The sequence below is a fragment of the Strongyloides ratti genome (genome assembly GCF_001040885.1).
Source record: "Strongyloides ratti genome assembly S_ratti_ED321, chromosome : 1".
Taxonomy (NCBI): domain Eukaryota; kingdom Metazoa; phylum Nematoda; class Chromadorea; order Rhabditida; family Strongyloididae; genus Strongyloides; species Strongyloides ratti.
This window is the reverse complement of record NC_037307.1, coordinates 4,687,264-4,703,469: the sequence shown is the minus strand read 5'-3', so window position 1 is coordinate 4,703,469 and position 16,206 is coordinate 4,687,264. Positions and strand designations below refer to the sequence as shown.

The following is a 16,206-nucleotide window of genomic DNA, read 5'->3' as shown; positions in this document are numbered from 1 at the left end:
AATTATTAGACAATCGTTACAAGAAAAAATTAAGATTATGTTGGAGTATAGCACACCTAAGAAATTAGTGGTAAACTAAGCTTGTGAATAATCTCTATTTGGATCGAACTTGAATACTTTGGCTTGAACATCTTTTCTTTCTAAATACTCTAATGCTGCTGAAGAGGCCGCTTGAGCTGCATCAACAATATTTGACCCTAAACCTCTTCCAACACGTATATCATTAAAATATACAGCAACTAAATGATAGTGTGTTTTATTATAAATATCTTTTTTAAGAACTTTATATTTTGGTAAAAGTCCAGTAGAACTACCATCAGGTTTAAGATGTTTTGAAAGACAATATTGTTGTAAATAACTTTTTGGATCTTTCCATGTCATATCATCTTTAAAATAATGAAGTCTTGACATAAACATTTCACGTATAAAAAGTCTACAAATATCAATTCCTCTATCTATAAATAATGCTCCAATTAATGCTTCAACTAAATCAGCTTTATCTTTCATTTTCATTTGTATTGAACAAACATCTTCATTTGGTTTACTTGGCATAATATATCTTTGAAGACCAAGATCATCACAAACACAAGCTTGTGTTTTATTTGAAACAAGACAAGTTCTTAATTGAGACATATAACCTTCATCACGATCAGGAAAATTTTGATATAAATATTCTGTTATAACTAATTGTAATACAGCATCACCTAAAAATTCTAAACGTTCATTGTCACCTTCTGTTAAAGCATTTTTACATAGAGATGTTCTACAAAAAACTTGTGCTAGTATACGAATATTTTTAAAAAATATATTAATTTCTTTTTCAAATCTTTGAAGTGAATTTAAATATGGATATTTTTCACATAAATGTCTATCACCATCTTTATATTTTGCTTGAAGATTATACATTGGTGGTGAATTCCATAATTTTAATGAAATTTCACAATCATCAAATATACAACTACCAATAATATTTTTACATTCTCTGGTACCACCATCTAGATGCATTGCACCTATAACAGCTTCAAATGTATTAGCCATAGCATGACGAAAGTCAGTTTCATTACATAAATCTGGACCATGAGCATAAAGCATATAATGATCTAACATTAATTTAGAAGCTAAACTTGCTAAATTTCTATTTTGTACCATTGCTGATCTAAATGTAGCCATACCACCTTCTTGAATATCTGGTAATGTTAAAAATAGATGATGTGTAACAATAACTTCTAATACAGTATCTCCTAGATATTCTAATCTTTCATTATTTGGATGTCTATTTATTTGCATAGCAATATCTCTTTCCCTTCTTTTTTCTCTTGAATTAATAAATTCATTTTTATTTTTTTGTCTTTTATAACCTAAATTTCTTAAAACATTTTTAATATGATCTGGATTTGTACCCATATGATGAAATTTTGAAACATGTGTTAATGACAATTTAAGTAATCTTCTATCTTTAAAAGTATATTTTAATTTTTCTTTTTCTAAAGTATCTAAAGAATTATTAAATCGTACAAGTGAAATAACTGATATTAAAACAACAGCATGTTCAATCATGTCTGAACAAATGTTTGTACAAAAATAATTATTACTCGACATAGACACCTCACGACATTTTTTACGACCTGACAAATTTTTATAATCTTTTAAAATTTCATTTAATTGCTTAAGTTCATACTTCTCTCCTTCACTTATTATTCCTCTTCTATCAAGTTTACTTTGAAGTTTATTTGCTCTCTCTTTTGTTTCTTGATATTCAATTGCATGAACATGTGAATACTCAGGAATTTTTGTTGTTCGATGATATATTTTTGGATATTTATTACTTTTTTTGTCATCTGTATCTATTGTTGAAATATCATCAACTCTTATAGCACAAGGACGTAAATTAAAATTAACAACTATTTTTCCAATATTATTTCTTCGTAATTTTGTTAATGCATGAACATTTGTCTGTACAGCAACAGCTACATCAGGTGTACAGACAGGTTTAAATGTATCAATCATCCATTTAATAATATTAGCCATTGATAAAATGGTATTATCATTGATAAATCTTGGCAAAACATGAACAATTTTACAACTTATATTTTCAGTATTTGGAAATTTACATGATTTAGGAAACCAATGTAAATCATACATTTCCATTATACCTACAAAAAAGTATTGATAAAAATATTCTAATTCCCCAACAGTATACATAATTTCATTTTTTGCACTAACTAATTCATATTCTATAACAGTTCCATCCTCCAAAATAACTGGTTCAAAACATTGAGTCACATTTTTTGGTATATTTTGATGAAAAAATAATGAAAATCCCTCAAAACAATACCTAGTATTATTATAATTTATAACTGTTTGATTATATGAAGAACCATGTAATTGAGTTTTAATTTTTAAAATATAATGATGCAATTTATCAATTTCATTTGATTGAAAATTACATTTTGGTATAGGTTTTTCATTTGGATAATATCCATGTCTCATACCACTTGAACTATGCCTTTTAGAACAATAACAAAAAGCACCATTATTTTTTTGACCAGGTTCATTAAAAACTATTTCTTTATTCATTCCAGCACTATAAGAACGTTTCCTTAAAACTTCATATGTAGCAATTTGTTCTCTTTTACTTGAAACTTTTTTAACATTTTTTTTAGTTTTTTTTTCTCTTTGATTTAATCTAACAAGCTCATGATCATCATCAGAATCAGATTCACATTCACAGGTATTATTATCGGATTGGAATGGTTTAGTTTCCGGTTGTAAAGCACGTTCATTTATAAGTTTTTCAATAATTTTTTCATTAAATAATTCAAGCAAATTTTTTAAGTTCTCCGATTGTAAAAGATTATAAGGATTTTTTCTATCTTTTACATAATATTTGTCGTCATCTATGCAATTTAATGTTAACAATTCATGAGCCATTAACGGAGGGTTATCAATTTTATATTCAATTCCTTTTAATTCAAAACTTTTTAAGATATCTTCTTCTGTTATTGGTAAAGGTGTATCTATAAAAATTAAAAAAAAAAATAAATATTTAAACATACATTCTTTAAATATAGATAAAGGAACATCATCATCATCAACTTCACTTTCTGATTCTGATTCACTACTAAAATTAAAATCAATTCCTTTTGGTGATATTAATTTTTGCCTTGATTTTATTGTTGACAATCCTGAATTACTTCTTTCATTTGAGGAAATATCTGAATCAGATGAAATATCTTCAGCCTCTATAAATGTAGGCTTTTTAATTTTTTTTTCTTTTGTATTACTATTAAGAATAATAGAAGCAAGACTAGAACTTGAATATTTCCTTTTTTTAGAATCCATATTCTTCTTAATATGTTAATTTTTAATTACCAAAAGCAAATTGATACACTTCTCCACTTTTGTATACTTTTTGGAAATAAATGATAAATATATTTAAAAAGTAGTATTAATAAAATGGCATTATTTGTGATAAATTTTTATCATAATATTTATTGCAAATTGATAATTAAATTTATACTTTTTTTTTCTTTGAAATATCTTAAACTATATTAATGAGAGTAATAAAAATTTAGATAGATTATATATTATTAGAAAATAATCTAAATGATTAAAGTAAACAACAAATTTTGTGAATTATTTATTTAATATATTTTAAAAATATATATTTATAAAAATAAATTATATTAAGAAATAACAACAAAATATAATCAAGAAATTGAACAAAATTTTTTTTTTAACCATGAAAAAGATAAAACCAATATATCATTTTTTATAATTATATCAATCATATATTTTATGTCATCATAATTATTTAATATATAAAGAAAAAAGAAAGATTAATTTAATTTTTATTAAATGTAATAAATAAAAAAAAATTAGTAAATTTTCTATAATTTATACATATTGTTATGTACAAACTTTTTATAAAATGATAATTTTTATGATCTACATATTTGCTTATATGTTTAGTTTGAAGATTAATTGAATTTTTATATTTGTAATAAAACTTCTTTTACAAAATATAATATTATATAACTTTGTTTGTATATTTAAATTGATAAATAAGTTGTATCAAAATTTTTTATTAATAAAAAAAAATAATATTTTATGTAACTTTTTTTTAAATAAAAATTTAATAAAAATGAATAAGATAAATTTTTAAAATGGAAAAATTTTATCAAATATAATTTTCACAAAATTTGAATTATAAATCATGAAAAATGTGACAGAGTTTTTGTTAAGACAAAATAAATATCAAATAGATTTGCATAATCTTAATAAAATAATAAAGAATTTATTTACTTTTATTTTTTTTATTCAGTTCACCCTGTGGATTGAATTTCTTATGTTTACGTTTATTAACTACTTTTTTTTTTTGACAAATTTATGATTCACGATAATATGAATTGAAAAAAAAATGTATGTTTATATTGAACATGTTTAGTATATTAACATTTACGTTTATTAAGCAAGTACGCTCTTTAGTTATTATATAAAAAAATTTTTTATTATAAAATGGTCATAATATCATTTTATAAAACCACAAATTAAATAAACTACCTAAATTGAAAATATTTATTTTTCTTGAATTTTAAATTCATTTATATATTTAGGATCTTCATTTTGTTCAATTACTACACTTCAAGTGCTTCATTCCCCATTTTTATTTATATAACAAAATTATCACATGTGCATTTGTATGGATTTATAAAGAAAATGAATATACTATTTTAATTCTACTAAATTGATAAGGTTATTTCAATAAATGAAATTCAAAATATTTTTATCTGTCTATTATCAGAATGAATTAGCTTTTTACATTAATTACTCATCTCATTCATAGCCTTATGTTTAAATAAATTTTGACAATATTATTTACAATTACTGTATCCAAATATTGAGATAGCTTGACATGAAACTTAATTTTTAACATAGAAAGTGCAACATTTACCATTCTTTTCATTTATCCATCTTTTTTATTATAATATATTGTACAATTTTTTAGTATCATTGGATTGAAAAATATTATTTTTGTTATATTAAAATACTATTTTTATAATTACCTGTTTAATGATATATGTTTCTAAATTTTATTAAATTTATTATTTTAATAACAATCAACAAGTGTTCAATCATTTTATAAAATACTCACGACCATTAAAAATATTTATTTATAACTAAACATTAGAAAAAAAACAATTTTAATAAAAAAAAGTAATATTCAATAGATTTATCATAAATTTAAATACATTTTAACTTATAATACTTATTAGATTGTTGAGTTGCAAATTAATCTCTACCAAAAAAAATAATTATTTCATTTTTAAATTTATTTTTTTTTATTTTAATATTTTTAATTATATACTAGATCTTATTAAAATTAATTAATGATAGTAAAAATATTTTTGTAAAATATTGTCTTAATATATAGTATCATATTTTATATTAAATATATAATAATATAATCATTTTTTTATTCGTTTGTTATTGATGGTTTAAAACTATTTAAAAAAATGATAATAATTAATTTACATATTGTTTTATATTATTACCATGTTTCAAAAAAGATAATCCTATTTTAAAATCATAAGTATCAGCTGTGTTTTGATACTTTATTTGTATTCTGAAAAATAATTGGGTGTATCGCTTGAAATATAAGTTATTTTTTTTAAATACAATATTATCTTGACCAAGTGTATTGAATGATGATTAAAGTAATAATGCAAAAATTTTTGATATCCAAATATTAGTATTTGTTTATCTTGAAATTGAGTCTATATTTAGAAATGATTAAAGTGGATAACAAAATTTATTGATATCAAGTCTGGTAGATTATCAATTTTAGAGTTGCAATTTTTATTAATATAGTATTGTATTCATTTCTAAACAACTACCACCTTTACTTCAAAATATTTATTTCTTTTTTACATATTATTTTATTATTTAATTAAATATTATAAAACTTTTTTTTTTTGATTTATATAATATAAAATTTATATAAAATATGGAAATAAATTTATACATATTAAAAACTTCCAACAATCCCCAATTAAAAATTGACAAAAATCGGCTTATTATATAAATTTAGATGTAATAAGTTTATGGAAATTATTTCGTTCTTGTTTTAGAGATTACATTTAAATTCTATCAATGTTTTTTTGTTTTATTATTTTAAATAAATTGCATAATATTTTAAGTGCATTTATAAAAATTAAAAATAAATAAAATTAAAAATTTTTAGTTTAAAACACTTTAATTAAGTTTGTTATTTTAAATTTTTCAACTATTATCTTGCGAATTATTTTGGATATTATTACACCTGTCCAGAAAAAATCATATGAAATTGGCTTGATTAAAAAGTTGATAAGTATGATGTTGAGAAAAAAGAGTAGTTCCTCCAGTGCGACAGATTCTGTGACAGGTTCATATTGTTATAGTTTAGAAGGATATTTAACACTAAAAGTTTCTGGAGGAAGTAAGTTTAATTTTCTTTTTTTTTATTAAAATATATATTTTTGTATTTTTTTTTTCTAGCATTTGATTATTTAAAATCAAAAAAAGTTTTTTATTTTGCCTTGGAAGAAACTACGGATACGGTATATTATTTTAAAGAAAGGGATGATTTTATAAAGAAAAAAAAAGAACCAACTGGATTGATTCCTTTATTAACGGCATCATGTTCTGATTTATTACCAAATTCAACAACATTTAACATAACAACTCAACATAGAAAATATGAATTTGTGGCACCAAATATTCAAAGTGCCTTATGTTGGCATGGTGCAATCAAACATCATTGTAAGAATATACAAAATACCGATGAAACATCAACAAATGAAGATTCATTAGCTATTTTTGGTATACAAGAATACCATAGATCAACATCTACCTCAAATAATGACATAGATTGGCATAAATTTAGTGATGAAATGAAAACTTTATGTAATAAAAGTAGTAAAAAGAAAGATGAAAATTTTGAAGAAAATGAGATACCACATGAAAATTATAAAATTAAAAAAAGACCATCAAGTAAGTAAAAAAAAATTTATTTTCTAAATTTATTAATTTTATTTAGTATCCACAGATCCTATTCGTTTATATCCATCAAATAAACAATTAAATATTTCAACATCTTCAAAAAATACATCACCAGTACATGGTAGAAAAAGTTTATCAAGAAGTAAAAGACAATCAATCAAAAAAAATTTTTCCTTCAATATTAAAGAACATTCTATTGTAAATAATGTAAAAAAAGATGATAAAAATAGTAAATGGGTTAGCAATTGGGTAGATAAACAAAAAGATGAAACATTCTATGATAATAAACATGAATCAGATGATAAAATAGAAATTGATGTATTAAAAGAAAGTGGAATTGATATTAAAACACAACAAGGTATGGATATTAATGATCCTGAGGATGAATCAGATAATTTAAATGTTACTTTACAAGATTCAGGTCACTCATCTGGCGGAGATGCATCACATATTCTTTTATCCCGTGCTAACTCGTTTTCATCCGGATCAACGGAAACATTTCGTTCTGATCAAGTATCAGAAATGTCATCAACAACTGGTTTGTATAATGAACTAATAGAACTCCGTTCATTAACTCAACGACAAAAAGAAACAATAACACAAATTATTGATGAAAATATTCAATTAAAAGAAAATATTAAAGAATTATCTGATGATATTCAATCATTTAAAAGAAGAAATAGTGCCTTATTAGCACTTGATTTAACTAAAGCAACATCACATGAATTAGAAAAAGCTTTATCAGAACAGGTAAAATATTTAAATAATGAAAATAAAGAAAAAGATGAAACTATAAAAAATTTACAAAAAAAAATTGATGAAGCTTCAAATAAAAATTTGGCACTTGAATGTGAAAATGATAATCAAAGAAGAGAATATGTTTTTTTATTACAAAGTTGTTTAAGAATACCAATAAATGAAAGTAATTCAAATTTAGATACAGTGCAGGTTAGATTATTTGGTGGTGATGTGGTATGTGTAACAATATTAATAGTAATAGTAGTAGTAGTAGTAGTAGTAGTAATAGTAGCAATATATTATTATTATTATAAATAATATTTATTGACCTTGATTTTTAAATTAATTTAATTTTAGCATGAGAAACGTGTAAAAAAGTTACTTGATAAAGCAAGAGAATCTGATCCATCTTTACCAACATTTGACTCAGTTATGTCAACAACGAATTGTTATGTGGATGAATATGGTTTTAAACATTCATTTACAGATCAATCGTTAGCATTACAATATATTTGCACTCAACTTCATGCATATTATCAATCACAGACAGTAGAGTATGCTGATTTAAAAATAAAATGGAAACAAATATTAGAGCAAAACACATTTGGTTTTAAAAATCGAATAGAAATACGTAATTTAGTTAGAGCAGGAGTACCTAGATCAATGCGACCAAATATCTGGAAAATATTAATTAATCAAACAGTACTTGATATTAAAGAAAAATATGGAAAATATTATTATACAAATTTATCAAATTCAAGAGGTACACTAGCAGAACAACATTATTCATTATATTTTCAAAAGCAAGTACAAATTGATCTTCTTCGTACAGCTCCATTAAGCATTTATTTTAATTCAGCTACAAGTAGTGGTGTTGCAAAGTTAGAAAATGTTTTAAAAAATTTTTGTTTATATAGTGCTTCAACAGTAGGAATGAAAGGAGGTTACTGTCAAGGATTAAATTTTATTGCATCAGTTGCATTATTATTTCTCTCTGCTGAAGATTCATTTTGGTTTTTAGTTGCAATAACAGAAAAATATTTTCCACCATCATATTATGATGAAAATTTAACAAGTGCCCAGGCTCATATGGAAGTTTTAAAAGAATTAATTGAGGTAAAATTACCAAAATTAGCACAACATTTAGAGGCATATGATATTGATTTAACTACAGTAACTTTAAATTGGTTTTTAACACTTTTTTATGATGCAGTACCATTTCAAACAATGTTAAGAATATGGGATTGTTTTTTGGTTGAGGGACCAAAAGTACTATTTCGTTTTTCACTTGCACTTTTAGCATTACATGAAGATGAATTATTAAAAAGAACTGATACAATAGGTGTTATGAAAGTTTTAAAAGCCTCAGTAAAGCTTACATATGATTGTGATGGTTTAATTAAAGCAGCATTTGAAGATATGAATCCAATGCCATCAAGAAATGTCTTACGACAAAAACATGATGCTTATGTTAAATTATTAGAGGAAAAATTTAATCATAAAAAAAAAATGCGATCACAGCTTGCTATGATGATATCACCAAATAATGATATTAAAGAGAATGATCTCCCTATATCGTCTCTCATTATTAATCCATACGATAAAGATAGATTTGCATACGTGTTAATGGGTCACCAAAAAACAGGGAAAATTGCGATTATTGAATATAATGGAAGTAGGCGGATGGAGCTTGCTAAAATAGAATTTGATTGTAAGCCGGTAACAATGTGTTTTATGAACGAATCAACAGCCTTTATTAGTTTAATTTCCGGGTACATTGTAGCAATTGAATTTGTACAAGGAAGTCTAGATGTAAAAACACTATGGGAATTAAAATTAAGAGATGTTGCCTTAAAAATATTTATTTTTGAAAATCGATTATATTGTATATTAGCAAATGGAACATTAACTGTTCTTGAAAATATTTTAGATATAGCTCCAACAAGTTTAGAAATATTTAATGTTAATGTTGCACCTGGAATAACAGATGCTATAATTGTTGATGATACTCTTTGGATTGCTGTACCTAGTAGCAAAATTATTCAAATATGTTGCAGGTAAGTTTGTTTAAAAAAAAAAAAAGATAAATGTTTTTAAAAATGATAGAAATGTTTCATTTTTTGAAAAAAAAAATTACAGTTCTATTAATTTACGAGTTATTTTCATTGAAGATTAATTTATTATCGTTATCGTAATAGTTAATTTTATTTAAAAAAAAATAAATTAACAAAAAAGATAAAAAAGAAAAGAAATATTAAATAGTAAAAAGGTTATTATTAAAAGTTTTAGTTTAACATTAACTGGTTTTACCTTTCTATATCACTTACATTATCGGCATCCTATCTTTACTATATGAATATTAGTTAATAAGATAGTGACATCTAGCAGTAAAAAGTTGAGCTTGATTTTTAAGAAATAAATAGCAACGTTTAATATAAAACAGGTATTTGCGCATTAAGAATATCTCTAAAAAGTATAAACTAACAGTGAAAGTAGCCTTGATGTTTTTTATATGATCAAATATGTTTAACAAAATAAGAACATAAATTAGGAAGGGGCTGGCATATAAAAATATGGAAAATACTATAAAAGGATCATAAAAGTAACTATTTTACACAAGTCATATTAAGTTTCATAACTAAACCGACTTAAGGTAAGTAGTTTACTTTTATATATTAAAAATATCCTTTTATAATAGTATTTACCATGGATCCTAAAACAATGAAAAGTGAAGCTGATTCTATGAAAAGATTAGCCATTCTTGGAATTAGTATTTCATGTTTTGCTACCATAATAGCTGTTATTTTGGTACCATCGGTTTATTCTTATTTACAACATACTCAATCAGCTCTTGATCTTGAGATTGAAGTATGTAAACATCGTGTCGATAAATTGTTAGAAACTTATCATGCTATGGAAGGTTCAAGTAGTTTTGCTAAAAAATTCAAGAGATCTGCTACCCACAAATCATCTGGTGTATCATCAAATTCAGCTGCCTTCAGACATTCAAGAGATGTTTATGGTGGTGTTGATGCTGGAGTTGGTGGATCTATTGCTGAAGCTACAACATGTTGCTCATGTGGAAGTGGTTTACCAGGACCAGCTGGAACACCAGGATCAGATGGTTTCGATGGTAAAGATGGAGCTCCAGGAAAACCAGGAATTCCAGGAAAAGATGCTCCATCAGAGGGTATCTCAGATGCTAGCCAATTCTGCTTCGATTGCCCAGCCGGACCACCAGGACCAGCCGGAAACCCAGGACCAAAAGGACCAAACGGAAATGCTGGAGCCCCAGGAGCCGCAGGTGCACCAGGTAAACCAGGAAGTGATGGACAACCAGGACCACAAGGACCACCAGGAAGTGATGGACATCCAGGAAATGCCGGTGCACCAGGAGCTCCAGGAGTTCTTTCTGAAGTTGATGGACCAATGGGACCACCAGGACCAGCCGGTACTCCAGGTGCCCCAGGACCTGATGGAGCTCCAGGAAATGCAGGAGCACCAGGACAACCAGGACAACAAGGAGCACCAGGAGATGCTGGAGCTGATGGAGCACCAGGTCAACCAGGACAACCAGGTTCACCAGGTGAACAAGGACCACAAGGTGAAAAAGGAAGCTGCTCTCACTGCCCACCACCTAGAACTGCCCCAGGATATTAAAAATATATCTATTAGGTTTACATCTATTTATCTTGCGCTAATTTCTACATTTATTTTTTACCGTAGTTCAACAAAACATTTAGTTGATTAAGTTTAAAATATTCATTTTAAAATAAATGTAGAAAAATAGTTTGTAAATCTTCAATGAAAATATTTGTAAAAATGTTTATAAAAAAAAATAAAATTTTTTCATTGTAGAACATTATCTATTATAAATCATATATATGTTGCTTCATTTGCCAATGGTGGAAGCTCATCATTTTTTGAAAAAATTCGTTGTCTTCAAAATTCTAATTATGGTGTTTTTATGGCAACTGTTCATTCTTCATTAGTTCAGTTATGGAGTGATGATAATACATGTATTTTACTTTTTGATGCTAAATATGATAAACTTCATAGAAAACCTAGTTTCAATGAAACAAATGATGAAATGGAAGATAATGTTGAGATTAGTGCATTAATGTATTTTGATAATACACTTTGGGTTGGAACTGTTGATGGATATTTAATGTTATATGAAGTTAAAGAAGGAGAACATGTACCTTCAGTAAAAAAAATATCATCTGAAACATGTGAGAAAGATGAAACATCAGAAAGTAAAATAAAATATCCTACAGGAAAACGAATTTCTCCTGATTTTAATTTAGAAGAGTATACTAATATGCCATATCATATGAAAAATATATGTTATATTCCAACAAAAGATGAAATAACACAAGTTGAAGCTATGAGAGAAGATGATTTAATAAAAAATGATGAAAGAACAACACGTTTTAGTGTTTCAATTGAACCATTTGATAAAGATTGCTTTTCAAATAATTCTGAAAAACGACAAAGAAAAACAACAATTATTGGAAGTACATTTAAATTACATGAAGAAAATGATGAAGTATATAATAATTATAAAAAACGACAAACTGTTTTAAGTGTAAAAAAATGCTGTAATATAAAACCAGTTTCTTCAAATGGTTCTATTGGTCATAGTGATGATACATATTCAAGAACACCCATATTTCGTAAATATAGTCATGTAAGAACATCAAATAATATGTCTAATGAATGTGATATTGCTTCTCCATCATGTTTTTCTAATACAAATCAATCACAAGAATTTGATGATCTTTTTGAAATATATTCTGATGAAGATTCAAGTCATTTTACTGATACAAATGGTCTTGCAGTTGATTATCTTGCTGAAAGAACACCAATAAATAAAACTGTAAATATATCAAGGCGAAAATTATCTAGATGTCCACGATCTATAGATACAAGTGATTTTATATTACAATCAAAAATATCAGAAGCTTCTGATGACGAAGAAAATATGTTAAATCAAACACATTTACGTAGAAAGGACTTGGAATTTGAAGATAATCGTAAACCATCATCAATACAAGATCGAAATATACATCTTGAATTATTAATGAAATTAAAGATATCTGATGAATCAATACAAAGTATTATTGCTAGTAAGGCAAATGAAGAAGATATTGTTTTAACAGGAACTGGGAAATATAATACAAGTGAGGAAGCACTTCTAATATGGAGACAAGAACCAGCAACTGTAAGTTGTTTTTTTTTAACTTATTATATTTCATTTTTTCTTTAAAAAAAATATTTAGAAACTTTGGATAAATGACCCAATTGAAGATAAAAGCTTAACAAAAATGCTAATGAATAAGAAATCATTTCGCTTTGCATTTCTACAACCATCTGCATCATAAATATAATTTTTATCAATTAATGACATCGCACAGTTCCATTTCTTTAATAAATTATTATAAATTTTTTTTTAATACTTTAAATATGTTTTAATATTATAATTGTAAAAATTAATGATTAAAACTACAACATAAATAGTTTTTTTAGTATATATATTTACTAAATTTACTAATAGATCTTATAAATTTTTTTTAATAATTAATATCATTATTTACTTAATTTTATTCTTTACCTAAATTAAATATTTTTTTTTCCATAAATATTTTTATAAAAAATTTTATAACAAAAATATTTTATATAAATTTTTATAACGTTTATTTATCAATAGATTAAAAAAAATAAATGTTTATTTTTTTTTTAAAAAAATCTGTCAACCTACTTTGTTTTTATTTAATGAAAGATTGATTACAAAAAAGTAACTAAATATTATTGAATGAAACTTTTATAAATGGTTAAACATTATATATTAATTTAATTTTCGAGGGACTATAATAATTTAAAATATATATAATAATTAGGTAAAACTTTTATTAAAAAAAAAAACTATATATTATTTTTAAAATTATTATATTATTATATTCATGAATTATTATTTTCTAAATTAATCTAAAAACAATTAAACTTTTTTCTCTGTAATTTCTACATTATCAATGTGTCCAATTATTCTAGTTGTAAAATCAAAATCACAAGGTGTATGGTAATATTTCTCATCAGAAAACAAATCTTCATCTGGTACTTGATCAAAAATTTTAAGTCTAAGAATGAGTGCTGTTATTGCTCCTGTTATGAATGATGAAAATATTGCTATTAATAGACCAAATAATTGATATAAAGCTTGTGTTGGTAGTGTTCTTCCAAATTTATCAGAAAGATAAATTGATGAAAATTCATCTCCATAATCTTCTTTAGTATAAATAAATGCTATAACTATTGAAGAAATACCAGCAATAATACCAGGAATTCCATGTAAATTTCCAACACCACATGTATCATGCATTCCAAACTTTTTACTTAAAGTTGGTGTTATATATTCATAACCTATAAAATAAAAATTATATTTTTGATAATTTATATATAAAAATACCTAAAACACTTATAATTCCAGAAATCGTTCCAATAATCATTGATATAAATGGATTTAAAACTAAATTAGATGCTGTTCCAATTGCAACACCACCCGCTAATGTTGAATTTGCCATATGTACCATATCAAATTTTCTATGTTTATTAACATATTGTGATGTAACAAATGTTGCTATTGTAGCAGCAGAGAGTGACAAAAGTGTATTAATAAGACATCTCCTTTTTGCTTCCTCACCATCAGCCAATGCAGCATTAAAACTTCCCCAAAATATCCAAAGTACTAATGTTCCAATCATAGCAAAGATATCACTATGGTAAATGGAACCTTCATGATTAGATTTTTGAATTCCATCACGATTAAGTACTTTTGCAATCGCCAAACCAAAGTATGCTCCAAAGACATGTACAACAATTGATCCACCACAATCAGTAACATGTAAAACTTCAATAATAATATGTTCTGTTATCAAAGCAGCAGGTACTTCAAAAAATGCCATTATTAAATATTGTATTGGGGATAATTTTCCTAAAACAGCACCCATTGAAATAAGTATAACAGCAGCAGAAATATCACCATAAATTATACTATTTATAGTTAATGTAAAAAATCCATTTTCATGAAATTCTTCACTAAGTAAACCTCTAATTATAATTGACCATTCAATGGTTGTACATGCAAGAAGCATATTTAAACCAACGGCAGAAAATCCATATCTTCTTAAAAATGTCATTAAAAAACCAAAACCAATAAAAATCATAGCATTAATATCAGTAAAATATAAATAATTTTCTGTAGCTTTATTTTTTGTATTACTTAGAGGAAATTTTGTAAAAATACCAAATAATACAATAAACATTATATGAAGTATTGACAATATAATAATAAAATTGTTATTCTTTTTACTTTCCGTCATTTTTTACCAACTAAAATAAAAATATATAAGATAAAAATTATTTTGATATATTTAAAAGAAACTTTTTATAGCAAAACTAATTATAAAATAAAATTATCATATTTATTGAAAAATACAATTTTTAAACTTTTATGATAATAAAAGAAGCTATTACTTATTTATATTATTTAAAAATAGGCGTACAATAAACTATAAACTTATTTTAATGTAAATGATTTTGTTGATATATTAAAATTATTATTACTTTAATATTTAAAAAAAGATAATGAGATACTGTATAACATACGACCCAGAAGAATATTAAAATAAACTAATTTATGGCAATTATGTTGATAATATGTTCACAGTTATATATAAATAATTATCATAAATCATTTTTAAAACTCTTGAATTTTTCTCGACCATATTTAACTATTTAAAACATTTTTGGAAGTAATTTACGACTTCAGATTTAACTAAAATTATAGGTTTTACTAAATAATCATTCAAAAAAAAAAACATTGTTTAATTTATGATCTATAAAGAATAACTTATATAAATTACCTTTAATAATTATACGAAAATTATATCAACCACGTTTTATAACAATTTACTTGATTCTTTATAAATAAATTTTACAATAAATTTACTTTGTCATATATATTTCCTTAATTAATTTTTTTTTTCAATTTAAAAAAAGTTTGATAATTCTTATAATATTATATAATATTTTCATATTTTGTAACAAATTTATAACCTTGATTTTTGTATTTTAAATTTATTTTACATATAATTATTTATCTTTTGTGATTTAATAAAATAATTTGTTCAAATTGATAGCGTGCAAAATAGTTACTAAAAATTTTAACATTATTTAAATTGTTTAAGATAATTAAAATAAGTAAACTATTAAAGGTACTTGTTTTTAATATATTTAAATGTAATAGATATATATATATATAAACCAAAAGAAAATAGTTTCTTTATTAATGAAATAAGACATAGATAGTTTAATTTATATATATGAATTAAATTAATAAAATTATATTTGTTAATATATATAATATTA

At 24.3% G+C, this 16,206-nt stretch overlaps 5 protein-coding genes across 5 annotated transcripts; 3 read left to right on the top strand and 2 right to left on the bottom strand.

Annotated features, from left to right (window-relative positions):
• Window positions 1-75: 75 nt before the first annotated feature.
• SRAE_1000152000 (Drosha) lies at window positions 76-3,342 on the bottom strand (the record flags this gene model as incomplete). The annotated part of the gene is made up of 2 exons (XM_024648487.1): window positions 76-3,017; window positions 3,057-3,342. 2 exons carry the CDS (start codon window positions 3,340-3,342, stop codon window positions 76-78), a joined length of 3,228 nt encoding a protein of 1,075 aa, XP_024502459.1.
• Window positions 3,343-6,372: 3,030 nt separating this feature from the next.
• SRAE_1000151900 (Rab-GTPase-TBC domain and Pleckstrin homology domain and Pleckstrin homology-like domain-containing protein) lies at window positions 6,373-9,840 on the top strand (the record flags this gene model as incomplete). The annotated part of the gene is made up of 4 exons (XM_024648485.1): window positions 6,373-6,478; window positions 6,538-7,032; window positions 7,079-8,013; window positions 8,137-9,840. 4 exons carry the CDS (start codon window positions 6,373-6,375, stop codon window positions 9,838-9,840), a joined length of 3,240 nt encoding a protein of 1,079 aa, XP_024502458.1.
• A 645-nt stretch (window positions 9,841-10,485) lies between these two features.
• Window positions 10,486-11,439, top strand: SRAE_1000151800 (Nematode cuticle collagen, N-terminal domain and Collagen triple helix repeat-containing protein; the record flags this gene model as incomplete). Its single annotated transcript, XM_024648484.1, has 1 exon — window positions 10,486-11,439. The coding sequence occupies one exon, from the start codon at window positions 10,486-10,488 to the stop codon at window positions 11,437-11,439; it is 954 nt and encodes a 317-aa protein (XP_024502457.1).
• A 307-nt stretch (window positions 11,440-11,746) lies between these two features.
• SRAE_1000151700 (Hypothetical protein) lies at window positions 11,747-13,163 on the top strand (the record flags this gene model as incomplete). Its single annotated transcript, XM_024648483.1, has 2 exons — window positions 11,747-13,003; window positions 13,062-13,163. 2 exons carry the CDS (start codon window positions 11,747-11,749, stop codon window positions 13,161-13,163), a joined length of 1,359 nt encoding a protein of 452 aa, XP_024502456.1.
• Window positions 13,164-13,777: 614 nt separating this feature from the next.
• Window positions 13,778-15,101, bottom strand: SRAE_1000151600 (Rh30-like protein; the record flags this gene model as incomplete). Its single annotated transcript, XM_024648482.1, has 2 exons — window positions 13,778-14,199; window positions 14,246-15,101. The coding sequence occupies 2 exons, from the start codon at window positions 15,099-15,101 to the stop codon at window positions 13,778-13,780; spliced, it is 1,278 nt and encodes a 425-aa protein (XP_024502455.1).
• Between the last annotated feature and the right edge of the window lie 1,105 nt (window positions 15,102-16,206).